The sequence below is a fragment of the Balaenoptera borealis genome, assembly GCF_965194805.1.
Source record: "Balaenoptera borealis genome assembly, chromosome: 12".
NCBI lineage: Eukaryota > Metazoa > Chordata > Mammalia > Artiodactyla > Balaenopteridae > Balaenoptera > Balaenoptera borealis.
Genome location: NC_138869.1, coordinates 53,090,206 through 53,116,080, shown reverse-complemented (window position 1 = coordinate 53,116,080; position 25,875 = coordinate 53,090,206). Strand labels below are relative to the sequence as shown.

Here is a 25,875-nt window from a genome sequence, read left to right as displayed (position 1 = left end):
GTGATTCCTATGTACCAGGAACCGTTTCTCCTGCTTCCTGTGAATGATTTCAATGACATGTGCACATGGTATCGGGGGTCCCCATTTTTCAGGTGAAAAAACTGAGGCTCAGAGAGGTTAAGTCACTTGCCCCAAATCACACAGATAAGAAGCAGTGGGGCTGGGATTTGAACGTAGGCAAACTGGCTTCGGAGGTGGCATGCTTCATCTCTGTTATTTTGTCTCCTTGGGACTATATACACACCTGCCCACGGAGGCAGAGAAGCCTTCTCAGAGGACATGATGGCTGGGAGGAATCTTGAAGAAGAATGTGAGTTAGGTAGACAGGCGGGAGTGGGCTGGGAGCTGGGCAAGTGGATTGAGGTGTGAGGCAGTGGGACCATAGTTCAGCGTGTTGGGACTGGGAGGGGTGGATGGGGGCCACTGTAGTGGCCAAGGGCTATAGTCACGATGTCCCTTGTTCTGCAGAACCATGAAAAGGATGTGGCCGAGTCAGAAAGATGTCTCTGCAGCACAGTGGAGGGTGGGTGGGGGCAGGGGCTGAGGGGCAGCAGTGCACCCGTGGGTGCAGGAGACCAATGAGAAAGTAGAATCTTTTCAGGATCTAGAGGAAAGAATATTCAACAAGAGGGAAATGGTTAAATGAATAAATCCTGTGACCACCAGCCTTTAGCTAACATGAGAAAATGCTTATGAGATAATCACTGAAAAAGCAGGATAAAGACTGCATGTACAAACAACCTTTAAAAATGTACAAAATACATAGAGAATGTAAATAGATCTCTCTGGGTGGTGGTGCTTGGGTAGATATTTAGCTTTATCTTTATCCAAACTGTGAGAATGTAATTCTTTCATAATCAAAAAAGTCAGTAAAAGTGTACTTTTAAGCGGTGACCGAGGTGTTAGTTATCCTAATCGGGAGGGGGTGGTGGTGTTTACTATAACTACGTGGGCAGATGCCAGAAAGAAAGGGCAGTTATTTAAAGAGGAGCCAGGGGAAGTTAGAGCCTTGAGCTTTCTTGGATGTTTGCAAACTCTTTGGGAAGGTGGATCTAAAACCTGGGAGGAAAGATGCTTCCTGGTACCTGTTGCAACAACTCATGGCACCTGCATCTGCACTGACCTTCCAGGAAGGGGGGACAAGGCAGGTGAGGGGAGAAGTGAGTTGGTCGTTATGGAGATGAGAACAGCTGGCATTCAGTAGCTGCTGGCCACCATATATGCAGGAGACTGCTGCGTTTGCATGGGTGTTAACTTGTGAGGCAATAAGGTGACCAGCCCAACAGCCCCAGGGCATGGAATCTTGGAGCAGGATAATCCCCCAGACCTTCTGCGGCAGCTGGCACCCACACATCCCAACCCCAGTCAGTGTTTCTTAATGCCATGTGGTTACCCTAAGTACAAGGGTATTCTTATTTCTGTTGAACTTCATCTTATGTGATTAATGATTGCAGGGCAGTGTCGAGGAGCGGGAATAAATGATGACTTGCCTTTGAATCTTGGTGTTGCCACTTACTAGCCTGTGTGATGTGGACAAATAGCTTGAAATCAGCAGCTCAGTTTCCTCACCTGTAAAGTGGGCAGAGTCATAAGGTTTTCCTTATAGAGTCACTGTGTGATTTAAATGAGGATGAGGATATACAGTGCCTGGTACATACAAGGAATCAATGTTTCTCTCTTTCTTCACCACACTGATGGGAAGAAATCACATATTTGTGTTGTGGGGCAGAGGTTTCGTTGACTTAAGAACTCATCACACCTCTACTGTTTGCAAGTTGTTTGAGTACAGTGGAAAAAAAAAGATTTAGTTGTAACAAAGCTTTGGGATGGCTTGTGGATGTACAGTGGGTCTGAGTGCCTCTACCTGGGGGCAGGGTTAGACACTCTTGTGCCTCAAAACATTGTGTGTGTGTGTTTTTTTAAATGTTTTATTTATTCATTCATTCATTCATTCATTCATTCATGGCTGCATTGCGTCCTAGTTGCAGTGCACGGGATATTTGTTGTGGTGCGCGGGATCTTTGCTGCGCTCGGACTTCTCTCTAGTTGTGGCGCGCGGTCTCCAGAGTGCGTGGGCTCTGTAGTTTGCGGCAGGCGGGCTCTCTAGTTGAGGCGCCCGGGCTTAGTTGCCCCGTGACACGTGGGATCTTAGTTCCCCGACTAGGCATCGAACCCAAGTCCCCTGCATTGGAAGGCAGATTCTTAACCACTGGACTACCAGGGAAGTCCCTCAGATGGTGTTTTAATGCTCTGATAGTCATGTGCCAATGATTTGGGGGTAAAGTGGGCGTGACTTTTAGTGACACCATCACCATTGACCGCTCCCTCTGTTGGTTGGTGTTTGCTTAGGAAATCCAAACCACACGTGAAAATGGACACAGTCGTGTGTCCTGTTATCACTGCTCCCACCCCTTAACCAAGAACTATTGGGTGTTGGGTTTTCTGAACCATGAGTCCCTCTGCCAAGATTACTAATACATGCACCCTACAAAACAGCTTTATAAATTTGTACCAGAAGGCAGAGGAGAGCAGAAATGGAAATATGTACTCCCTCTAAAACAACTTTGGGGATATTGCGGGGAGAGGAGACTGTGGGGACAAGCAGGTAGGTTGGTTAATAGGTTGGTGTATAGAGCGTTAGGACAAGGGAGAGGTTTAGTCATCAGTGGCCAACAGTGGGTCTCCTTCCCTCTAAAATGCATCTCAGGCAATCGGAGACCTTCATGGTAGCCAGGTGGAAGGAGCTCATTTGGCCACCAGTGGGTGGGTTCGGGGGGAAGTTTGGGTGCCTGGGATTCTGCCCAGGTGTTTCCTGTCCATGGGTGTGCTGCAGGGCAGGGCGGCGTTCCCGGCTCTGTTTTTTCATTCTTTTTTTGGTTATTCTGTTTGTTTTGTTTCCCGTTTTCCCTCCATCCTGTTTCCCAGGGAGCCCTGGAGGAGCAGCTGGCCCTGAGTGGGGATGGCGCCTACAATGCACACTTTGGGGAGAGCATCGCCAACCTGGGCGACCTCGATGATGACGGGTTCCCAGGTCAGTGAGCTTGTACCTGCCCTCTAACTTGCCCCTGTCGTGGGCGCTCTGGGGTCTGCCTGCCCATGGCAAGGCCCATCCACGTACACTGGGGAGAGGACGCCTGTTAGAAACCACATTTTCTGTGTAGACACAGGACTGAGCCCTGAGCCCACTGGAGTTTTGCTTCCATGAAATCCCTTCTCATCAGCTCAGTGCTCTTTGCTATGTGTTTGTGGTGCAGTGAACCTTGCGGCTGGTCCATAGGGGCTTCTATGGCAGCCAAGTCTGAACCAGCTTCCTCTTGCTACAAACCTTTCTTGTTTCTGAGCCTCTGATGCTCCACGATGCTCTGAGAGCATGGAGGAAGATCTAGTTGTCAGTTTGTGAGAGTAATGTTGATTTTTTTGGTAAAGGGAATACCATTTTATATAATTCCTTTACCCAAGAATAGAGGTGACTTTCTCAGTTATGCAATAACCATTGTCTATGGAGTTCCCTTCTCAGACAGACATTAGGGTGGGTGGTTTCTTTTATTGGATAGATCAATAACTTATTCCTATGAGGATGAGGGAGAAATTTTCTGGAAGTAACCTCTTCTCAGCTTCTATAATTTTCTTTCTATGTTTTTTTTTTTTTTCCTGCTGCTAAGAGATAATGTGCCTAGTTTAATGCTTGAACAAGCAGCAACCAAGAAATTTCTAGACATTATGGCAGGAATTAGAGAATCCACCATTATGTTACTCCACATGGCTTTTCTAACCCAGAGCTGCTTTTCTCCCCCTAGATGTGGCCATTGGCGCACCCAAGGAGGATGACTTTTCAGGAGCGGTGTACATCTATCACGGTGGTGCCGGTGGGATGGTCCCTCAGTACTCCATGGTAATTGGTGTGAGAGTGTCGTGGCTGCTGTTCATACATTCATTCCACAGATACACACAACACACGGCGTTGTGCCTGCCTTCACCTTCCCCCCCTCCAGTGGAAGACACAAACCATTGAGACTGCTTTTTAAATCAAAACATATTTATAGACTCCCGAGTTTGCTCATATCCAGGGAGGCATTCTGCCTACAAAAGATAAGATCCAAATTCTTAGCCAGAGTTAGAATGATTTATATAAGAAGAGGTGGATTGCTTTTTCTGGTTACTGCTTTGCCAACCATCTGTGCTAAGCCAAAGGAATATCTTGTAAAATATAATCTAGAAAGACAGTGGTCCATGGAGGAGGAACATGAAAGCTGTCACAGGGCTGTTGTCACAGTTGGCATTAAAACGGGGAGCTGGTTAAAGCCCTGGCCTCGTGCCCCAGACTTGGGAACGTGGAAGTGGTGAGTTCTGTTTTTTGCCACATCAGCTTGGAGTTCAGTCTTGCTGATGGTGTCAAGCCCAGCCCCTGGGAAAAAAGGAAGTCACTCTCTGGACAGAAGCATGGTCAGGATGTTTGTGGATGTCTGCACGTAGAGTGGCACAGGCCTGGGTCTTTCTCCCAGTGGGTCAGCGACAGAAAGGGACTGAGCACATGTCGAGAAATTTCCAATCAGCACCTGCTGATTTACTGAACATTTACTACGTGCTAACCGCCTCCTATTCATGCTGACATTTCTCGTCACCATGGAGCTTGCCTTGTATCTTAATTATTGCAAAGGAAACAAAACTTTGAACTGAGTCCTGTTCTTATAAAATGTTCTATAACATGAAATAGGAAAGTATCGAAAGCTGTCCATGTACTAAAGTCTCTAGGTAAGAAAAGGCTTTGCCAGTTGATTTTAAGAGGCAGTGCATATGTGTAAGTTCAAGGTGTATGTTCCTAATTGTTCTTCCTGCAGCAGATATGAGTTAGCTAATGAAGGGTTGAGGGCTGGCTGGTTTGCTGCCACTTGAGCCCAGATTCCCTCTGCTGGGCCTCCTGCTCGGCTCCGTGACTCTTGCAAGAGGCAGATGCCAAGGGAGGTGCTGGCGAGAGCAGGGATGCTTCCTGAGCGCCTGCTCTGCCCTCTCGCCTTCAGTCCTCAGAATAGCCCTGTGAGATGGGCACCTTGGTTATCCACCTTTTATTTACGAGGTGACTCCAGGCCAGGGAGGTTAATTAACATGCCCATGGTCACCAGCTAGGAAATGGCAATTTGACCATGAACCTTTGCCAGTCTGACTCCCAACCCTCTTACTGCAACCACCGCCCTCAACTCCACATCGGGAAAAAGGAACGCTCAGGGAAGCTCAGTTGGAAAACTCAGAACTATGGAAGCTTATTTGTCTGTGAGGCATATATACTCTGAGGGGCATTTATCTACATGGACCATCCTCTGTGCATTAGAAATGAGTAGTGGTGGGAATAAACTCCTAGAGGATTTAGCTGAGGTGGCAGGAGGAAGAGGGCTCTGGGCACAGTTTGGGGGCCACATCCGTGTCCCAGGGGCTGCTCTACCCTGGGTCAGGGACGCTGTTCCCACTGTCACAAGCTGAAAGTCATCCAGGGAGCAGCCTTCTTTGTGCCGCCATCGAGGTCACTCTCCACGCTTCCTCCTGGAAGCTTGTTCCCGGACCTGGGAAGCTAATCACACAGAGAGGCAGCCTGTGAGAGACCCCCAGCTTCCCCTCCTCCGGCGGCCCTCTCGTGTTTGTTGTGTTGCTGGGCGGACTCCCTGCAGAGAACTGAGGTATAAATTTTGTGGTCAGCGCGGATTGTCTTTAGTAGGAAGCAGGGATCAGCAGCTGGACCCGTCCTGCCTTTGTCAGCACGCAGCCTGGCTCATTAGCTCTAACAAAGAGAAGTGGTTTGGGGCTCTTTAAAAAAAAAAAAAGAAAAAAAGAAACAACCATGATTACACGTTTCCAGACTCCTAATATGTATGTGATAAGGTTTGTGATTTTAAAGGAAGAAAAATCCTTTAACGCCAGGTTCTCTCCAGGGCCCAGGTCTGGACAGAGTGGGCATTGTGTGGGTGAACTACAGGAGGAAGTCAGAAACAAGTCTGGGCAAGGGAATCGCTTTTCTTTGGCCCAGATTGGTGTTATTTCTGCTGGATGCATTGTGAGATCAGGGTCTAAAGTTCTTCCATATAACTCTGTAACTCATTCCTCTTTCTCGAGTTTACCATGAAAAGTGTTGATTTTAAGATCCTTGTGCGCCTTTCTCAATTTGAGAGCCCTCCGGGCATGTCACGGCGGTCCCTGTGATCTTTCTCCTGCCATCAGGACACCGCATGTAAACCTGGTGAAGTGGAGGTTTCCCAAGGCTCCTGGTTTTCATTTAGAGTTATTAGCATCGAGCAGACTTATCTTCCTGGCTTTATGGCCTAATGGCCTGCAGATGTTTGTGGGATAACTTAAGCCTGCATCGCCACCCCCAAAAGGACCACCCCTTCACTCTTCCCTGCTTGTCTCAGCCACAGCATACCTTAGAAATGCAAACCCAGGGCAAGCTGCTGCTCGCATCATTGGACCTCAGAGCCGAGATGGTCTGCTTCAAGATGTGACTTTTAAGAAACGTGCAGATGCACATCCGTGTTTCCTTAGACAGAGCCATCGGGGATGTGGGGCTCTGCCTGTTATCAAGAAACACTTCTTCAGTGTTTCCCTACAGTGTTCTGATTTGAGCTTTGATGCTTGCACATTTCCTGTTGGATGGTTTCACTGAGGTGGCAGGCGGAGGGTTATTTGCAGTTATCGGCCGCTGCAGGGTGGGGGAGTCCCTGCTGTCTCCATCTGTAAACCCTGTAGGAACACCTCCTCCCCATACTTGTGACTTCTTTGCAGGATGCCTCAGTGAGGAAAAGGATAAGGCAAGAAAGTCCCAAGTGAGCCACGACTATGTGTAAACCTGGTTCTGACATGGAGGTTGCTGTGTGGCATGAAAACAAAGCATTTCGCTTACCTTCTACATCGAGGGCCTTGGGAGGGAAGCCTCCCCAGGGAGACTGTTTAGAGAAAGGGAAGAAAGAACAGGTCAGATCCCAGAACATGGCACTTTTCTGATTCAGGAAGTTTGATATCTTTGTGAGGAACTGTGCCACACAAGCATGGATGTGTGACAGAGGCTGGTTGTATAGTGAATATTCTTGGACCAACACAGCATGTGTTGTGTTAGCATCTGTTGAACGTAATGATGAAGGAGAGGTAAGTACAGATGCCCTGTGGCAGAGGAGCTGTCAATGCTGAATGGTCAGTTGAAGGCTGCCTTTTAGGAGGAAGGGTGGCTTCAGCTAAGTGTTTGGGTTTCCTATAGTTTGTAGAAGATTCAGGACCATGGAGTTCTAGATGTACTAGGTAGAGCTGTTTCATCCTGTCTGTGATGCCCAGGAGCCTGTAGATCTTTTGGTTGGCTTGATGGAGAGCTGTCGTGCTAATTCCTGTCCACCTAGGGAACAGCTGACGTGTGCCTCTTAGGAGTGTTCCATGTTTACTACATGTTTGGGTAGAGAGATAGAAGGACAATATGTTCTTAGAATTTCAGCCAGCTATACCTGTATAAACACGAAAGAGAACCTCCCTTAGAAGTGGAAGTTAACCTTGACCCATTTGGAACTTCATTCAACACATCAAAACACTAACACATTCATCTGGGTGGCTTTTTCATTAGCACTGAGCTTAGAAAAAATTTTAAATGGTGACATTTGACTAAGGCAAGTAATAATAAAGGAGTACATGGTCTTCGGCTGCCTGCTAAAGCCCCCCACCCCCTGCACCGATAAAATTCGGACTATGATTTTTTTCTTTGAACAACTTCAAGACCAGGTGTCCTAGGGAAGCTGCCCTAAAACAGTCACTGGTTCTTATTTGTGACCGTGCTCCTTCCGGTGACTCAATCTCCCTATTATCTGTTTCAGAAACTTTCTGGGCGGAAGATAAGTCCGGGTCTGCAGATGTTTGGTCAGTCCATATCAGGAGGCATTGATATGGATGGAAATGGCTATCCCGGTAAGCTATTTTTCTTTAAAAGCATATGAGATAAGCAAAGATAACCAGTCTGGTAAGCGTGATCACAGATGTGACCTGGATTTAGGATTAGGAAAATTCATACAGTAGAATAGGGTATTTTGCTTGGTGTTTGACTTTTAAGATGAAAGTAGTGTTAAAGTTTATTTTTCATTTTTAAAATGTTCTACTCCAAAGGGTTTAAGCACCAGGAAGGTGGATTTTTGCAGTGATTTCTGTGGCAGCAAGTCTTTCTGATAAAGACCAAAAGCACTCCCCACATTTAAAATGATAACTAGTGAAGCCTCATGTTTGCCTTGATATTTGAGCATATTCAGAGGCGTCTTCCTCTTGAGAATGAAGAAGGCACTGAGCAAACCCCCACACCCACCCCCGCCGTGAGACGAGTATTGAGAGAAACACTTGGAGCAGGAAGAAAACCATGTCATCTCCCTGACGGACAAAACAGACCTTCACCATTCAAGGCTGGCTGGCTTGTCTTCAGGGTTAATTAATGCCTTGTGGTGACTGAGACTGATTGAATAAAAATGTATGATTTCAAACCCCAATCCCAAGTGATATCCGGTGTAGGTAAAATTGACTGGGCAATGGAGTAGTGGTTCCTTTGCTGCCTGAAGGGGATGGAGTAGGTGAGGTGAGGAAACAAAGAGAAGAATTTGGAAAACCCCTAAATCATCATGGAATTCAGAAGAAATGTCCCTGAAACTCTAGGTCATCTTGCTATCTTGAGAAAGTGTTTCTTTCCATTTAAAATGCCTCAGAAGGATCTGTGAAAATGAATGCAATCTTGTACGAGTCTTTTTAGGTTTGAGAAAGCAGTTCTTGTTCTGGGCAATTTGTAGCCATCCCTAAATAATACCTACCATTGGTTTAGCACTCTAATATGTGCAGAATGCTTCCCCGTGCAATGTACATCATATAGTTACCCCATAGGTAGCTAAAGATAGGGGTGTCTCCCCAGTTTACAGACAAGGATACTGAGCCTCAGAGAACTAAGGGCATCAGAGACCACATCATTGTGGACGGGGACCCAGGCTGCTTCTCTGTAGTTGCACGGTGAGCAGGTATGGTCACACTTCACGACGGATGTGGATTTCTTATCTTGCATTTTTCATGAAAGAAATGGCAAGTGTGTCAGGTTCTTTTATTTTCAAATATCCAGGCAATTTAAAAAGGCTATTAGAAAATAGCAAAATTAACAAGCATACCCAAGTGCAGAAATTTTAGCAGCCCTGCAATCCACAGATAATGCTCTTTGTTTTTCCTTAATGAGGACGTTGTGTAGATGTAGGGATTCAGATGCTTGGTTCTGTGAAGTAGTCATGGGAACCACAGGGCTGAGAGGTTTATATTTGAGGGGAGGAAAGGCAGAGAGCTGTTGGATGAATGCATACTTCCTAAATTAAATTTTTTAGGAATAAACATTACCAGCTAACACTTGTCTTGATTTATAGTTTGCCAAGTATTTTCATGAGTTTTCTGATTTTAATATCTGATTTAACGTATTTAATAAATATATTGAACAAGTGTGTAATAAATATATTCTGATTTAAATATTATGAAATATTGTCAACTTTTGAAGAAGACAGTGGGGATAATTATCTCCATTGTGCAGACAAGGACACAGAGAGACTCCGGGGTCACATAGAGTGAGGGGTGGAACGGAGATGATTCACGTGTTCTACAGAACTTAGAGCTTTTCCCAAGAGTCATTTAATTCCAAGTGTCCCCCTCTCTGATTCTCTGATGTCCAAAAGAAATATAATGTGAGCCACTTACATAATTTAAAATATTCTAGTAACTGCTAAAAAGATAAAAAGAAACAGGTGAAATTAATTTTCATAATGTTTAATTTAGCCCAATGTATCTAACACATTATCATCTCAACATACAATCAATATAAAAATTATTAATGAGATCGTTAATGTTTTTTGGTACCAGGTCTTTAAAATTGTTTCCTGTCTTACACATACAGCACATCTCGGTGCAGACCAGCACGTTTTGGGGTCTCAGCAGCAACATCTGGTGATTGACTGCCATACGGGGCAGTGTGGCTCTAACTCCTACAAAGTCATTTCAGAGCCCGGGGGGCCCCCTGACCTTGAGGCTGGCCTCCATTGCCGTGGAGCCCCTTGACAGCGGGTGGGTGAAATGGGCTTCAGCAAGTTTCTGAATCTGTAAACTTATGGTTTTCAGATGTAACTATTGGAGCTTTCATGTCGGACAGTGTGGTTCTCCTAAGGTGAGATGCTTCTCTCTTTCCTCTTGGCTCTTCGTGGGTGAGGGATGGAATTTGGTTGGGGAGGGGGGCCCAGGGGAGTTATTCATCATTAGTCAGCAGTCACTCTGCCCTGTTCCTTGCAGGCAGAGGTGCTTGGTAAGTGCGAGTGCTGCCTTTGTTTTTTCATCCTTGTTATCCTCTATCCCAGGGTTTCCAGCCAGTGGGCCTTGAGTGGTTTACGTGTGTGAGAGGATAGCATCCCTGGAGCTTCTAGGAAGAGTTGGGGTTTTTGCCTTTTGCCGTGAACAATCCCTTCCATAGATGTGCTCTACACATGGTATCATTTCCTGTGGGCGCCATGACACTGCCCTATCCCATCTCTTCATCCCTGCACCCTTCATCCTGGCTTCCCCACCTTGTAGTCCCTAGCCCCCCAGGGCCTGGGAGCCTCCTGCCCCCTCATTCTTTGGTGGCAGCAGAGTGTGAGGGACATGAGCTCAGACCCAGTCCTCGCTGTGAAACCCATGCAGTCTGGATCTCTCCTGCAAAGGCCAGCGGGCTGCCGGCCCACCCATGAACCCTCTCCAAGTATTTCTGTCTCTGTGACTCAGAGAAAGCAACATTACACTTTGGAGCGGGAGCCAACTCATAGGTTTTGTTAACAACCTGATTTCAGAACTTTCTAAAATAGGCTAGTAGGATCTTAGAGCTGGAAGGGATCCCAGAGGCCATGGATTTCCACACCCTAGATTCCTCTCATTCAGCAGGGCCTTCCTCTGAGTCTCCACCACAGGACCACACAGCCTCCTCTAGAAGGACGTAGTGCCCAGGGTGGGGGCTTAGTAACTTCTGAGGGGACCAGTTCACCCACAGGTAATGAAAAATGTTAAATTGTTCAAGCTAGTTACTTTGCACACGCTTAACTGACAAATGCTAATTTCAAGGTTTGTCATATTGGCAGCAGTCAGAATTGTCTTTAAGAAAATCCATGTATAACTTACTTTTTCAAGATGATGATCATAAAATTCCTGAGTCAGAAATGACTCTGCTACTCCAGGGATTATAATACTTCTAATATCAACCACTACTCATTTATTGAGCACCACAATGGGCAGATAATTGTGGGGAAACATAATATTTCAGGCATTGTCCATTCTACACCAAGGGGATTAGTTAAAGCAAGCCATAAATACATCATAAAACCTCAGCTATATAATGAAATATGTGATAGCTGCTATATGAACAGTATAGATAATAAATATTCTAAGGATTTAGAAAAGATGATGAACAACACCCTAGGGATGCTCTAGACAGAGACTTGGATCATATTTTCTCATCAAGACACATAGCCTCAAGGGCCTTTGGCTTTCAAGTTCTTTCTTTCCTAAGAGTTGGCTTAACATGGCCAATCATGTTGGAAATGAAATGAATAAATTTAATATGACATCCCCCCACCCCCCGACAAATGCTAAATTGTTAAAGAGGCAGAATAGCCTTAAGGTTAAGAGTGTAAACTCTGGGGCCAGGTGGTCTGGGTTCAAACCCTAACTCTGCCCTTACAAGGTGAGTTTCCTGGGCAAGTCTGGTAACCTCTGCTTCAGGATTGTCATCTGTTAAAAAGGCAATAATAGGGCTTCCCTGGTGGCACAGTGGTTGAGAATCTGCCTGCTAATGCAGGGAACACAGGTTCGAGCCCTGATCTGGGAAGATCCCACATGCTGCGGAGCAACTAGGCCCATGAGCCACAACTACTGAGCCTGCGCGTCTGGAGCCTGTGCTCCGCAACAAAAGAGGCCGCAATAGTGAGAGGCCCGCGCACCGCGATGAAGAGTGGCCCCCGCTCGCCACAACTAGAGAAAGCCCTCACAGAAACGAAGCCCCATACAGTCAAAAATAAATAAATAAATAATTACAAAAAAAAGGCAATAATAGTACTTACCTCACTGGGTATCATAAGTTCTTATGAGAGCTCAGTGAGCTAGAACAGTGCCTGGTTTAAGTGCTCAATAAATGTTAGCAATTCTGACATCAGTTGGGTTTAATTTGCCTGCCTCAAAGTCTGCTTCTTGGTCCCCTATCTTCCATATAACAGCCCTTCAGTATTTGAAGGTGGTGGCTATGTCCCTCGGGTGGTGACTTCAGTAAGATGAGTCCTTTAATTACTCCCCACGGGACTGGATTTCTACTTTATCACCCCTTCTTCTGGGTTGGTAGTTTTTCAGGTGGAACAGCTTTCATAGCTCCAGATGGTTGCGGTTGGACTTGTGAAGCCAGGGCTCTGGCTGGTGGCCTCACGAAGTCATTTTCCCTCTCCTCACTCTTCTGAGCAGCGTGCCCTGGCTTCTCAGGATTCCCCTGGAATAAAACGTGTTCCCCCACTTCTCTTAGTGGAAACCAGGCCCTCTCCAAACTGGGAGCTTCTGGCACAAAAGGCACATCTCATAGGTTCTGCTTTTTCATCATTCTTGTATTTTATAAGCTTGTAGCTGTGAGCTCTAACCCAGAGGGGCTTGTCTCCTTCTGTCCTCTGATGTGAGGGACAGCCCTCCCCAGGGGTTTGCTCACACATGGGTGTAAACATAAAGCGAGGCAGTTACACATGGATGGGAGACCACAGACCCCAGCCTGGGATGGAGGGTTGAATCGGATGAGGTGAACTCTAACGGGGCCAGATGTAGAGTCCATCGAAGAGAACGCCTGGAAGCACTCCCGGGCAGGGGAGGCTTTAGGAGCAGGGCCAGGAGCACCGTCTTGGACGGGGAGGTCCACGGAAGGCCGTGACAGCCACTGCAGGGGTGCGTAGGGGTGCTGAGCTCACCGTAACCCATTCCCTCATTCATCCTGCTCTGTGCATTGACCTGTTGAGACATGAAGTAGCTCCCTGGAGTAATGGATGGCGTTGGGGATATCCCAGTTAGTGGTCTAACACCTTCACCAGGGTGCGGGCTCATTATGTGTCCCCCCCCCATCTCTGCCCTGCAAGCAACACGACCCCACAGAAGGCCAGGGTCACTGGAGCAACACCACGTCAGAAAGTATTCTGACTGGTTTTATTATTTACCTGGAAGTTAAATATCAGGATCAAATCAAATATCAGAATTTGAACTATCCGAGAAGCATCAGAAAGAAGTATTCCATGGAAAAAGAAGATGTGGTATATATATATATATATATATATATATATATATATATACAATGGAATATTACTCAGCTATAAGAAAGAATGAAATAATGCCGTTTGCAGCAACACGGATAAACCTAGAGATGATCATACTAAGTGAAGTAAGCCAGGCAGAGAAAGACAAATACCATATCTCACTTATAGGTGGAATCTAAAATAATGATACAAATGAACTTATTTACATAACAGAGATAGAATCACAGACATAGAAAACAAATTTCTGGTTACCAAAGGGGAAAGGTGGGGGGAGGGATAAATTAGGAGTTTGGGATTCACATATACACACTACTATATGTAAAATAGATAAACAACAAGGTCCTACTGTATAGCACAGGGAACTAGACTCAATATCATATAATAATCTATAAGGGAAAAGAATCTGAAAAAGAATAGATATATGTATATGTGTAACTGAATCCCTTTGCTGTACACCTGAAACTCACACAACATTGTAAATCAACTATATTTCAATTAAAAAAAAAGTATTCCAGCCACCAGCTTCTTTAAAGTCTCAAGCACATTTGTGGTGCTGTCTTTGGGTGCCCCTTTGCTTTCATCTCAGACTGTGAAACCCAGTCTCCCGCCCCCCAGGGGTGTGGGTTGGCCAAGCTCTGCCCTCAGGAAGTTTGTTCTCTGGGATTAGCTCAAGAGGGCAGGCCTGGTGTTAGGGTGATAGGCGCCTGGTGTTAATGCCATTGAAGATCAAAGGAAGTGATCAGAGAGGCTTATGAAAGATTTCTGGGCTTTTCCTGGTCCAAAAACAATACTTGGAGTTGAAACAAAAAGGCTTGAGGGAACTGATCTGATGGATGTTGGAGATGTGCTTGTGAAGGTCCTGGTCTGTCATTTCAAAGGATTGTTGTTGTTGTTTTTTTCTTTTTAACAATGGCTCATGGAGGTCCTTTTGTCTGTACCACTCACTTCTGCTTCCTGCTCACCTCGCCGTCCCCTGCCAGGCTCTGCCAGGAGAGGAGGCGTCCTCCCCACGAGGGGGCCCTGGGGTGATAGGAGGGCCTGGGCTGCTTCTGTGCAGTGACTGGCAGGACACATGGGCAGCTGGGGCTCTCACAGGGTGGACGCCCTGTTTTGTGAAACTTTGGCTCCTCCTGTGGTTTTCAATCCCTTGGCCTGAGAGGAGGTTTCACCCATTTAACAAGGTTTTTGTTTGTTTTAATTTTTATTGGAGTATAGTTGATTTACAGTGTTGTGTTAGTTTCAGGTGTACAGCAAAGTGAATCAGTTATACATATACATATATCCACTCTTTTTAAGATTCTTTTCCCATATAGGCCATTACAGAGTATTGAGTAGAGTTCCCTGTGCTAGACAGTAGGTCCTTATTAGTTATCTATTTTATATGTAGTAGTGTGTATATGTCAATCCCAATCTCCCAATTTATCCCTCCCACCCTTTCCCCCCTGGTAACCGTAAGTTTGTTTTCTACATCTGTGATTCTATTTCTGTTTTGTAAGTAAGTTCATATAACAAGCGTTTTTGAACACTTACTCTCCTGGGAATATCAGGATGAACTCACCAGGATTCCCACCCCCCTCGGAGGGCCTACAGGGCGGGTGGGGTGGGTTTGGAAATGGACAGTGACCTTAGTTAGTAGGTGAGGTGAGGTGTGAACACAGTGCCGGGAACACAGAGAAGGAAGACATCCAAGTGCCCGGGGTGCTAAGGAACACTCGAGCATTTTCTAAGGATGAACCCAGAAGGAAGTTGGAAAACCGGATATTGGATTTCTTCCAGGCAGCGCTGTTGTCTGACTTCCATTAGACCTACAGCTGTATCTGCTCTGGGATCCTGCAGTTCCTTTCTACCTGTCACAGCTGTTCCTCTCTTGACCCATGTCTCAAGGCAGTGCTGGCAATAGTGAAATCCCCTAACCCCATCTGGGCCATGCAGCTCCTCGCTTCCTTTTTTCTCTGAGGTTTTCCTTAACGCTTTCTTTTCTCAGAGTTGGTGTTGGTCCTGGTTCCCATCTGTCTTGTCCCCCTGGATGCTCTTTGTGGGATCACTGAACACAAGTGAGGTCATTGTTCTCAAGCTGCTAATGCCCCTTAATCTTGTTATGTCACCCCAGTGGCGTGAAGGCCGAGGCTCCTTGGAGGTAAAAGGGTCTTTTTGTGAGGCCTGGAGGGGAGAAGGTTAAGCCATAGCTTAGGAGAACGGTCCCTCAGCAGATGTTTGCAACAAGAGCAGAATGGTGTGATTCACTCTCCGCTTCTGTTGGGGCGCCCCCGGGGAGTCCCCAGAAGGCCAGCAATGATGGATGGAGTCCATCCATCAGGCCCTGGGGGGTGATCCCTGTCGGTGAGAGGAGTGTGGTTGTTTATTGGGTTTCACTTGGTCCCACCACCAGGCAGGTTGATTTCTTCAGCTCTAAAGTGCTTTGCTGTTACCAGCTGGGACTCCATTCATCAAGGTCTTTTAGAAAAATACTTAATGAATTGATGGGAGTAAATGAAGAGAGTAGGTTTGACCCACTGGATGGGACTTTGCAGTTCATGCTTGTAATGGCAGTAAATGCTTTGGGGAATTCCTGCTTGTGTATCTATTTCTTGAGTCACGGCGTCCCCTATAGGGACGCCTCTTAAATCTATTCCTATCTTCCTAATATAATGGAAATCAGAACTTAACTGGTGAAATTTTAAATAATCTCTCAACATCTGGTGGTTCATTTACGGCTTCAAGCAGATAGATGTGTTTTGTTAACAACTAACTTGCCTTCATTATTGGGAAGATAACCATTCATTTATTGGGAAATAAGCTGAGAAACCGGAGAAAAGGATTTGCAGAGCACCCTGGCCGTTCTCTCTTGGGCTATTTCACACTTTAATTAGAGGCTGGGCTGAAGCCCTGGGATTTGTCCTGTTGGTTTAGTTCTCATTTGGTTCTGAGTGCTGCTCTTCACCATGACTAAGTCACCTTCCTCTTGACCTGTAGGGCGAGACCCGTCATCACAGTGGATGTCTCCATCTTCCTCCCCACCTCCATCAACATCACGGCGCCCCAGTGTCACGATGGCCAGCAGCCTGTGAACTGCCTGAACGTCACCGCCTGCTTTAGCTTCCACGGCAAGCACGTTCCAGGAGAAATAGGTAAAGAGCCACCGAGTCAGGGCTCAGCATAGCCATCTTAGCTGGAGTGGGCATGTGGGGTCATGGGCAGCCAGGGGATGTTTCTGGGGTTCCCTCCCGCTGTGCATCCCAGCTGGTTTTGTAGGCAGTAGGTCCACAGGCTAGATGCCCTTTCCCCCTGAGGTTCCCCCTCTTCTTTTCTTACCATTGTTTTTCTAATTCATTGCAACCTCTAGCTCTCAGACAAATAATATTTGACTCTAAGCATCCTTTCTCCAAATGTCCATGGACCAGACTGAAACCTCACTGGGCCACGGGTGGGATAGGTGGTGGGGCTTGTGGAAATGCAGTGAATAGCCTGGCCCTTCTGGAACATTCCATGCAGTTAGAAAGAAGAAGTGGTGGGACTTTGGAGGCTCTCCCTTGAGCTTGCAACACCAGTCAGATGTCAGGGGCTTGTGTTCTTTACTGTGGAATCAGAGACCGAGGAGGGGTGGTGGGATTAGGATTGCTGAGGTTTACAAAGGCTCAGGCTTCCAAAAGGTGGGGAAGCTGCTTTGTTAGCTTCAGATGTTGGAGAAGGGGCAGGCGAACCCTGGCCAGTGGCAGCTGTCCCTGCCGTTTCTCTGACTGGGAGAGGGCGACTTGCTGGCCCAGCCCCAGAGACTGGGCCAAGCCCTGGAATAAGACAGGATCAGTGTGGATTAGAATTCAAAGTGTGTGGTCACCTGAAGGAAATGAATCTGGAGCAGCTGTGCAGATTAAGAGGTCTTTTGTTTTAACTTGAAAGACTGATTGAATAATAGAAAGTAGAGTTCCAGGAAAATGAAAAAAAAAACAAAACAATAAACACCACCACCATTAAGGACATGGACTCATTGAATTTCTTAGACAATTTTTGTGTCATGAGTGTCTACCCTCCCTACTCACTGTGTAGTCCTTGGACCAGCAGTATCAGCATCTCCTGGGAGCTTGTTAGAAATGCAGAATCGGAGCCCTGATCTGAACCTGTGAACCAGAAACTGCATTTAGCAAGATCCCCACAAGATGCTGGTACATTTAAGTTTGAGAAGCTCTGCTCTGGAGCGCATGTGTGTGGGCGCCCAGACATGCAGAGTTCACGTGCACACACTATTCCATTTCTCCGCTGCACCTTGAATGCTCTACCTTATTTAACAATATGCTAATCCTTCTAGGCTGTTTCATTGGCATTTCTCTTGACCTTCAGGTGGATTGAATAAGCTCAACAATGAAACCTTGTGCTTTTTATATGGATTTTTAAAAAAGAACTTAGAAATTTCAAAACTGAATATAAATTTACTGTGAACTTGGGACTTGGTTAGTGAGAGAAGACTAACAAACTTTTTGTGTGCAACCCAGTGAGAAAAAGATACTTGGTCCGGATCATACAGGTCTCGGTGAAGCCAAGAGCTGAATTCTGGTCTGATGATACTACTGCTTTCCAAACTATTGCTTTCCAGAAATGATTTCCCACCACCTCCCTAATTGTTTAAGGCACCACATTCTCTAGGAAAAAAATGTTCTGATGGTCTTGGGACTCATATATCCTCTGCCTAATTAGATGGTGTGTCCTTTATCAATACCAACTTGTGATGTAGTTGAACTCCATTAAAAAACATTTTAAAAGAATTGTTGAGTTGAAGATTACTTCTGTTGTGTTTAAAAATAAGCAGAACTACTCTACAACTCTAAGAAAAGCAAGCAATTAATAGTTCATGTGTGTGTTCATTTGACAAATATTTACCGTTCGCCTGCACGGGCCAGCCATGTCCTCACGGAGTTTTTTTTTTTTTTTTTTTTAATTTATTTATTTTTATTTATTTATTTATTTATGGCTGTGTTGGGTCTTCGTTTCTGTGCGAGGGCTTTCTCCAGTTGCGGCAAGTGGGGGCCACTCTTCATCGCGGTGCGCGGGCCTCTCATTATCGCGGCCTCTTTTGTTGCAGAGCACAAGCTCCAGACGTGCAGGCTCAGTAGTTGTGGCTCACGGGCCCAGCCGCTCCGCGGCAATGTAGGATCTTCCCAGACCAGGGCCCGAACCCGTGTACCCTGCATCGGCAGGCAGATTCTCAACCACTGCGCCACCAGGGAAGCCCCCCTCACGGAGTTTTTAATGGGAATTAGAAGGAGTTTCTGTTTTGATCCTGAAGCTGCATACACAGTTTTCAGACTCATTAACTACCTCACTGTAGTGGTGAAAATGGAGGTAAGTTGGTAGAGCAGGAATAGAGGAGAAGAAACCAAGATGCAAGTTTTTTTTTTATTTTTTATTAATTAATTAATTAATTTATTTATGGCTGTGTTGGGTCTTCGTTTCTGTGCAAGGGCTTTGTCTAGTTGTGGCAAGCAGGGGCCACTCTTCATCGTGGTGCGCGGGCCTCTCACTATCGCGGCCTCTCTTGTTGTGGAGCACAGGCTCCAGACGCGCAGGCTCAGTAATTGTGGCTCACGGGCCCAGTTGCTTCGTGGCATGTGGGATCTACCCAGACCAGGGCTCGAACCCATGTCCCCTACACTGGCAGGCAGATTCTCAACCACTGCGCCACCAGGGAAGCCCCAAGATGCAAGTTTTGAACAAGAGTGATTTCAGAGCATATGAGATCAGTGGGAGAGCAAACTCTGATTTGTAGGTTCAGAGGCTGAGCCAGGAGGAGATGTGGGTTTCTCCTCATGCTGCCCCCACAAGTGGATCCTTCTGGAACCCCAGTCACCGGGGCCCCTTTCATTGACCCTGGTCATCGGGGACTCTTTCCTTGACCCCAGTCATTGGGGCCCCTTTCATTGACCTCCAGGCAGAATTATAATTAAGGTCCAGGCTAGCAATGGCCCTTCAGTGCTGGGGTATGATGGAAGAGACAGGCTGTCGGATGACATCCAGTATTGCCTTCATGGGCAGCAACCTGGCTAATGTCCAACTTAGGGTGTGGAATTTTGAGCAGGAGCACCTGCCCCAGTGCAGGTTACTTCCTTACCCTCCATCTGCCACATGGGTTCATTGATGAAATTAGACATCCCTTGACAGTCTAAGGGGATGTTTGCCCACATTTATTTAAGATTCAGGCGTGAAGAGGATAACTGGGGACTTTGGGTATTCATAGGGCAAAGCAGGACATTTTCTATCCCTGGCATTTTCTGTCCCTTCCCCTGCCATTCAGGGAAATGAGCTATATCTCAGTCTTCGCAGTAAAGGGAGAAATGTAGAAATCTGCTGCAAAATAAGCTGGCAGGGGAACACAGAGAGTTTGAGGAGGGAATGATGGGAAGTCATGATGGTGTGATGAGGAATCAGGTGGAGGCAAAGTAGCCAGGTGGATCCAGATGTGGGCGGAGTGCAGCATAGAAGCAGCCCCTTGGTTCTGTACCACCGGGAAGATCAGGTCCCCCGTTTCCATATGCAGTAAGGATGGGAGCACCTTCAGCACACAGACATCCTCCTCTCTCCTCCAGGCCCAGCAGCCAGTGCTGGCCAGCTCAGTGTCATCACTCAGGCCTCTGCGTTGGGAGAGAGTTCCAGGGCTGGAACTCCAGTTACGAGCCTTCCTCGCTCTCACTGCTGGCAGCTGCACAAGAGCATGTTAGTGGTGGTTTTGGCATGGCGTGCTTGACAAGTGGGTATGTTCCAGGCACCTCTCAGTGTCTGCATATCCAGAGCTGAGTCTGTCAGCAGAACGGCTGAATTTGGGCAAGACAGCCTGGGCAGTGCAATAAAGAGGCGCCGGTTGTGTGCTAGGTACTTCTGAACAGTCGTCAGAAGTGGCATATATCTGCTGGCATCTTCAGCTGCGGGACCACCCTGGGGATGTCTTGGGGGGCCATAAGCGGTTGACGTTATAGTCATCTCTTTGGTTTTTTCTCTCCCTTGGTATCTGATGGGGCTGAAGCATACACACAGAGAAGGGACTCCTTTTGCCTCTTCATTTTCTGCGTTGGTAATGAAAAAACCAAAGCTCCCACTTGGTCACAGAACATTCAGGGCCAGCTGATGACCCAGGCCACTAGAGGGGCTGCTGTGGCTTCTGGCAATGCCGTGGGAACTACAGAGGTTCTTTACAGGGGTGACTCTGCCTTGGCGCCAGTGACAGCTTGGCAGGGTCCATTCAGGAAGACGGAAACCACACCAGTTATTTTAACAGAGAGCGTTTAACGTTTGGAATCAGTTAAGCAGGTCATGGAGGACCCGGAAGTAACTGCAGGAAGCAGCCACCACTTCTAGGTCTGCACCAGGGATCTCAAAGGTGGTTCCCAGACCGGCCGCCACAGCAGTACATGGAATCTTGTTAGACATGTGAATTCTGCCTGATTCGGAAACTCTGAGGGTGGGGTCCAGCAAAACGTGTTTTAAAGGAATTTATATATATATATATACATATATATATATATATATATATGTATATATATATATATAAATTTATTTATTTATTTATTTATTGGCTGAGTTTGGTCTTTGTTGCTGCGTGCGGGCTTTCTCTAGTTGTGGCGAGCAGGGGCTACTCTTTGTTGCGGTGCACAGGTTTCTCATTGCGGTGGCTTCTCTTGTTGTGGAGCACAGGCTCTAGGCGCGCAGGCTTCAGCGGTTGTGGCTCGCGGGCTTTGTTGCTCTGTGGCGTGTGGGATCTTCCCGGACCAGGGCTCGAACCTGTGTCCCCTGCATTAGCAGGCAGATTCTTAACCACTGCACCACCAGGGAAGCCCGCAAAATGTGTTTTAACAAGCCTGCAGCTGGCTTAGGTTTGAGAACCTCTGGTCAAGGGGAACAAAGGGAAAAGGTTATACATGTGGTGGACCACTTCCTTGGGGTCATCAGAACCTAGAAGCTTGGAGAAGCGACCTTGAGGACCTGGCATCTAAACCTCAGAGGAGGGGACACTGGCTGGTGCTGCTGATACCTCAGAGGGGTGCAGTGAGGCTGGCTCTGAGGTGTGGGGGAAAAATGAAATGAGAATTAACTGCTGTTGGAGGTGGCCGCCATGGAAAAATGTCGCTGGGTTAAGCTCATGGGAAGCCCCTTCCCCTCCTCCAGCCTTGCAGCCTCCCTCAAGCTCTCCATCTCTGCAGGGCCTCACAGAGAGCCACTGGCAAGGCAGAAGTGAGGTTTGCAGAGTCCCAGCCGAGGGACTTTGGCTCATTCAATCAACAGATAATTATTAGGTTCTGAAAGGTGCCAGACTCTGTGCCCAGTGTTGGGCACAGAGCATGGAACAGGCCAGGCAAGGTCCTTGCCCCCATGGAGCGTGTGTGGCCAGCCCTGTGCTCCGTCCTGGTGTGCAGACACCGTGCCCAACTCAGCCCCCGGAACACATTTATAACGGATTTCATCAAGCCATTTAAAACAAGAGTTCGGCTCATCTCAAGTCTTATTAATCTTCATTCTTGGCCTGGGGAGCAGCGTGTGGCTCCTGGGAGCCTCCTGGCTGCCGTAAGCAAGGCAGGTGAAAGCCACGCCTGAGAGGCCTCTGCCCCTTACCCGCGGGCTGGGCCTGTACCTACTTGCCGGTCAGGCTGAAACCTAAATGCACTTGTCAGTCGTTGGAGGCTGAGACTCAAGCTGGCGATTCTGGACTCTCCCCGGACCACTAAATAGAAACCAGGCAGGGCTGAGCCCTAAGTGGTTGTGTTCTGTGCTGTGACCCAGCTCCCTCATGTTGCCGTGGCGCTCGTATAGCCTGGCGAAGCTGTGAGTGAACAGGGGGCCTGCCCTACCCCTGGACAAGCAGTAGAGCCCAGGTCCTGAGAAATGGCACCAAGGTCATGCAAGCCAGTGGCAGAAATAAGTCTGACACCAGCAAGCTTTCCCCAGACCCTTCCTCTGGTCCTAGGGGTGCGTTTCTACTCCAGAGAGCATTTGCACACAGAGAACATTCCCTGAGCTCCTTCTGGTCTCTCGAGAAGCATGGAGATGGGATAATGAGGCAAATCCATGTTCTATGAGGGGGGAGGGGGAACCTATTCTAATTACCACCTCATTCCTTTGGGGGAGGGCGAGAAAAGTTAGGTAAGTGGAAATAGCCTTTTTTCCCCTCTCCTGGAAAACTCCGAGGGAAGCTCAGAGTAGGTCGAAGGAGGATTTATTGGTAGAATTTCACAGCTGAAATCATGTTCTGATGGAGAATGGGAGTGAATCAAAACTCTCTGGGAGCGACCAGAGCCGTGCTGATGCAAGACAGCTGGCTCGATGCTGGCCCGGGCCGGTGTGGGGGGCCCTGGGGAACCAGCTGGGGGGCAGGGAAAGGAGGAGGCTGGAAGCATGACTCTGGGCTGATCAGCTTTTCCATCAAGATGACATCATTCAACATGGCAGGGACACAAGCTGCCAGAAGGAGAGCTGAGGATGTGAAGTGCGCTGTTGGAGCAGGCCCTAATCAGAACCAGCACCTCCCCGGCCCCAGCTGACTGGGCTGGGGGCGGCCGCTAGCAACTCCACCAGCCTGTTGCTCCCACGCTCCCATGGGGTGGGCCGCCGAGCCAAGGGGCTGTCAGGCTGCTTCTCTGGCATCTCCTCTGCTTCTTAGGCGGGGCTCCCTTTTAGACACACTTGGGGTGGGGGCTGATCAAAACTGTTAGCAGCGAGCTCAGGGATTTAGGGTGGTCCACACTTCTTGCCACTCCGGCAGCTACCTCCTCGCTCAGGCTGGGTTTCCCATCTTGGGTCTCTGGTTTTGTTCTAGAAGAGAGATTTTGCTAAGGTGCTGACTTCTTTTTGTGTAATTTAAAATGCCAAAATAAATTTTAAATCAAGGAGAAGCACTGAGTAGGCAGTTCAAAAGGGGAAATGTTTCCAAAATGATTGCACTTGGTGAATTGGGTAATTTGGTCTGTCTGATTGTACGCTTTCTTGTTTTAGAAATATCTGGTAGGTGAGCGTGTTGGCATGTGTACCCTCTGCCCATAGCAGAGCAGCAGTTGTGGTCCTCAGCTTGGCATTAGTAACTCAGCTGTTTCTCCCCTCCCTTGAGTTGCAAGAAGAATCTGTTGGGCCAACAATTCTGCAGTGAGATGGGGTTTTGGAGAACTAAGCTTGATGTTTGTTTGTAAAGTATCTGCACAGTTCCTGGCACATATGGAGGGTCAAATTCATTCTGTTTTCTGGACTTGCCCCATTTTAATGCAGATTCTTGCAGAAGTAGAGCCTGTGTCAAGGATTTGAGTGCACATTGTTGATTCAGGAGGGGATCCCAGGAAACACCAGTAGGAAAGCAGGACCATGAGATAGGAAGGGAAGGCAGCTATATTAGTCAGGGTTCACCAGAGAAACAGAACCAAGCGGGTGTGTGTATATGGATATTATAGCTCAGAGGCAGTCTGGAAGCAGCACTCCTTCTTTTTTGGGGGAACCTTGGTCTTTTTGTTTTAAGGCCCTCAACTGATGGGGCGAGGCCCACCTGCATTCTGGAGGGTAATCTGCTTTATTCAAAGTCTGCTGATTTAAATGTCAATCCCATCTAAAAAATACCTTCATCGTAGCTTCCTGATGGGTGTTTGACCAAATATCTGGATACCGTGGCTTAGTCAAGTTGACTAGAAACCATCACAGCAGCTGGATAGAAGGTGTGTTATTGAACAAGTTACCACTGTAACAGGGTGGCGGGAGCAGAATCCTGCTGGGGAAGTCTGGGAGCCAGTGTGGAACACACCTCACGGTTACCCCACCCAAAGGACCAGGGAGCTGGGGTCATGCTTTCCTGAGGGCTGCCCCAGGGGCTTTAGTCCTTGGCGCTCCTGGCCTGCCATGCCCATGGGTGGGTGCCATGCCCACCAAAGCCCTTGGGAAAGGGAATGCAGGTGCCGGCAGTTGGAAGTTGGGCTGGACAGCAGGGAAATGGTAAAAGCCAAGAGGATGTGGGTGGGGCCCTGATGCTATCTGCTCTGTCTTCCTGTGTTCATTTCCACCCAGGCTTTCTCTGGGCTCAGCCATTCATTGCTGACGAGATGGTTCAAACCCTCTGTTCTCTCCTTGGTCACCCTTCATGCCCACCCAGGGGAGGGCGGCCGTAGCTCTTTCACCTGGGAGGACGGCCAGGTGGGGGGCTGTAGCGGGGACCCCACTCAGCAGCCGCTGCCACCACATTGGTTACCGTACCAGGGTGTTCTGGCTCATCTTCCAGCAACACCCATCTCCAGTCCTGATCCTGCTAAATGGAACTTGGAAACTCACTTCATTTATGTTGTACATATTCTTTCTTATTGTTTGGCTGTTGCTTAGGGAAATTGTGATTAGGAGAAAGTAAATTAGCCAAAGTTCAGCTCCAGATCTCTATACTCATTTGATTCTGCTGTCTGTGCATTCCAAGAATGTGAGTTTTTTGTCTGATAATATAAAAAATGCACCAAGAACCAGTATGGTAGGAATAGCCCAACACTGGAGATGAGCAGAGTTCCAGATTCCGCTCTCTGGCCTGCAGCAAGTCTTGTTCCCTCTTGCGCCATCAGTTCCTCATCTGAAAAATGAGGGTCTTGATCTAGATGGTCCCTAGGCTCGCCCAAAAGGTTTGACATTCTACGAGACTACCCCATTTCCTGCACTGTCGCCATCAGAGCAGGTATGTAAATCTTGTACAGGTTCCCGTGTTTTCTCTGTCGAAGTACTTTCCCGTGTGGTTTCTTCTCTTCCTAAAAATATCTCCTCGGATCATCCAGGTTGCAGGTACCTCCTGGTGATCTAGCCTTGCCTTGGAAATCAGCTGTTTGCTGAAATAAACAAGCTGGGGCAAACCTGCCCTTGCTGACCAGGAATCTGCCAGCTTGGCCTGGCAAGGTCCCTGAGATGGCAGAGGCCTAGGAAAACCATTAAATGCATCAAAAATATACCCTGTGGCAGCTACAGAATGCCAATCCAGGTCACTTTCCTCCTTCGTACCTCCCCTAGTGGCTGATCCCTTTGATGTTATTAAAAGCCAGAGCCATCCCCATGGCCCCAGCTTCACATACTTAAATGCCAGGAGGCATTAGGCTGATTTTTTTTTGGTGCAAGAGCCCAGCTTCTAGGAGGCTGGTGTGTGGAGCCAGGGCAGGGGCTGGGTCATCCGCTTTCCCACTGCTCAGCAGTCTCATCTGGTCATTTTAGGGACAGAAGCTCCTTTTCTCTCACTTTAAAAATACCACGTTCCCCTGAATCCACAAAGCAACTAAGAGATAGTGTTACGTAAAAAAGTGTTATGGAGGGGCTGACCTCTGAAACAGGGTTCTGTGGGACAGAAGAGCAATGAAATGGGTCTGTTAATACCAAAGCCATATTTACCTAATAAAACACATTGTCCCATACTTACTGACAGACTCTGAAATAATGGAGGCGAAACCCTTTGGGTTTATTTATCCAATGTGTGTTCTCTATTGTGACCATTTTTTAAAGTCCCACATTGTGTCACAGTAGGTTCTGCCATCTGGCATTACACCTTGAGGCACAAGGTGATGAGGTTTCCTTTTTG

General features: G+C 47.5%; 1 protein-coding gene across 10 annotated transcripts in view; it reads left to right on the top strand.

The window, feature by feature from the left end:
* Positions 1–25,875, top strand: part of ITGA9 (integrin subunit alpha 9) — a 356,726-nt gene that overhangs the window by 61,815 nt on the left and 269,036 nt on the right. For 9 of the 10 annotated variants that reach the window (XR_014232874.1, XM_082348371.1, XM_082348369.1 and 6 more), the window contains exons 10-14: positions 2,926–3,031; positions 3,798–3,892; positions 7,839–7,929; positions 10,144–10,189; positions 16,299–16,453. Coding sequence is in view for 9 of the 10 variants with exons in the window: in XM_082348371.1 (XP_082204497.1) it covers positions 2,926–3,031; positions 3,798–3,892; positions 7,839–7,929; positions 10,144–10,189; positions 16,299–16,453 (493 nt within the window). In the remaining variant the exon portion in view is untranslated. Of the gene's footprint in view, positions 1–2,925; positions 3,032–3,797; positions 3,893–7,838; positions 7,930–10,143; positions 10,190–16,298; positions 16,454–25,875 lie in introns of those variants that run through there. The other variant, XM_082348370.1, reaches the window with a different exon arrangement.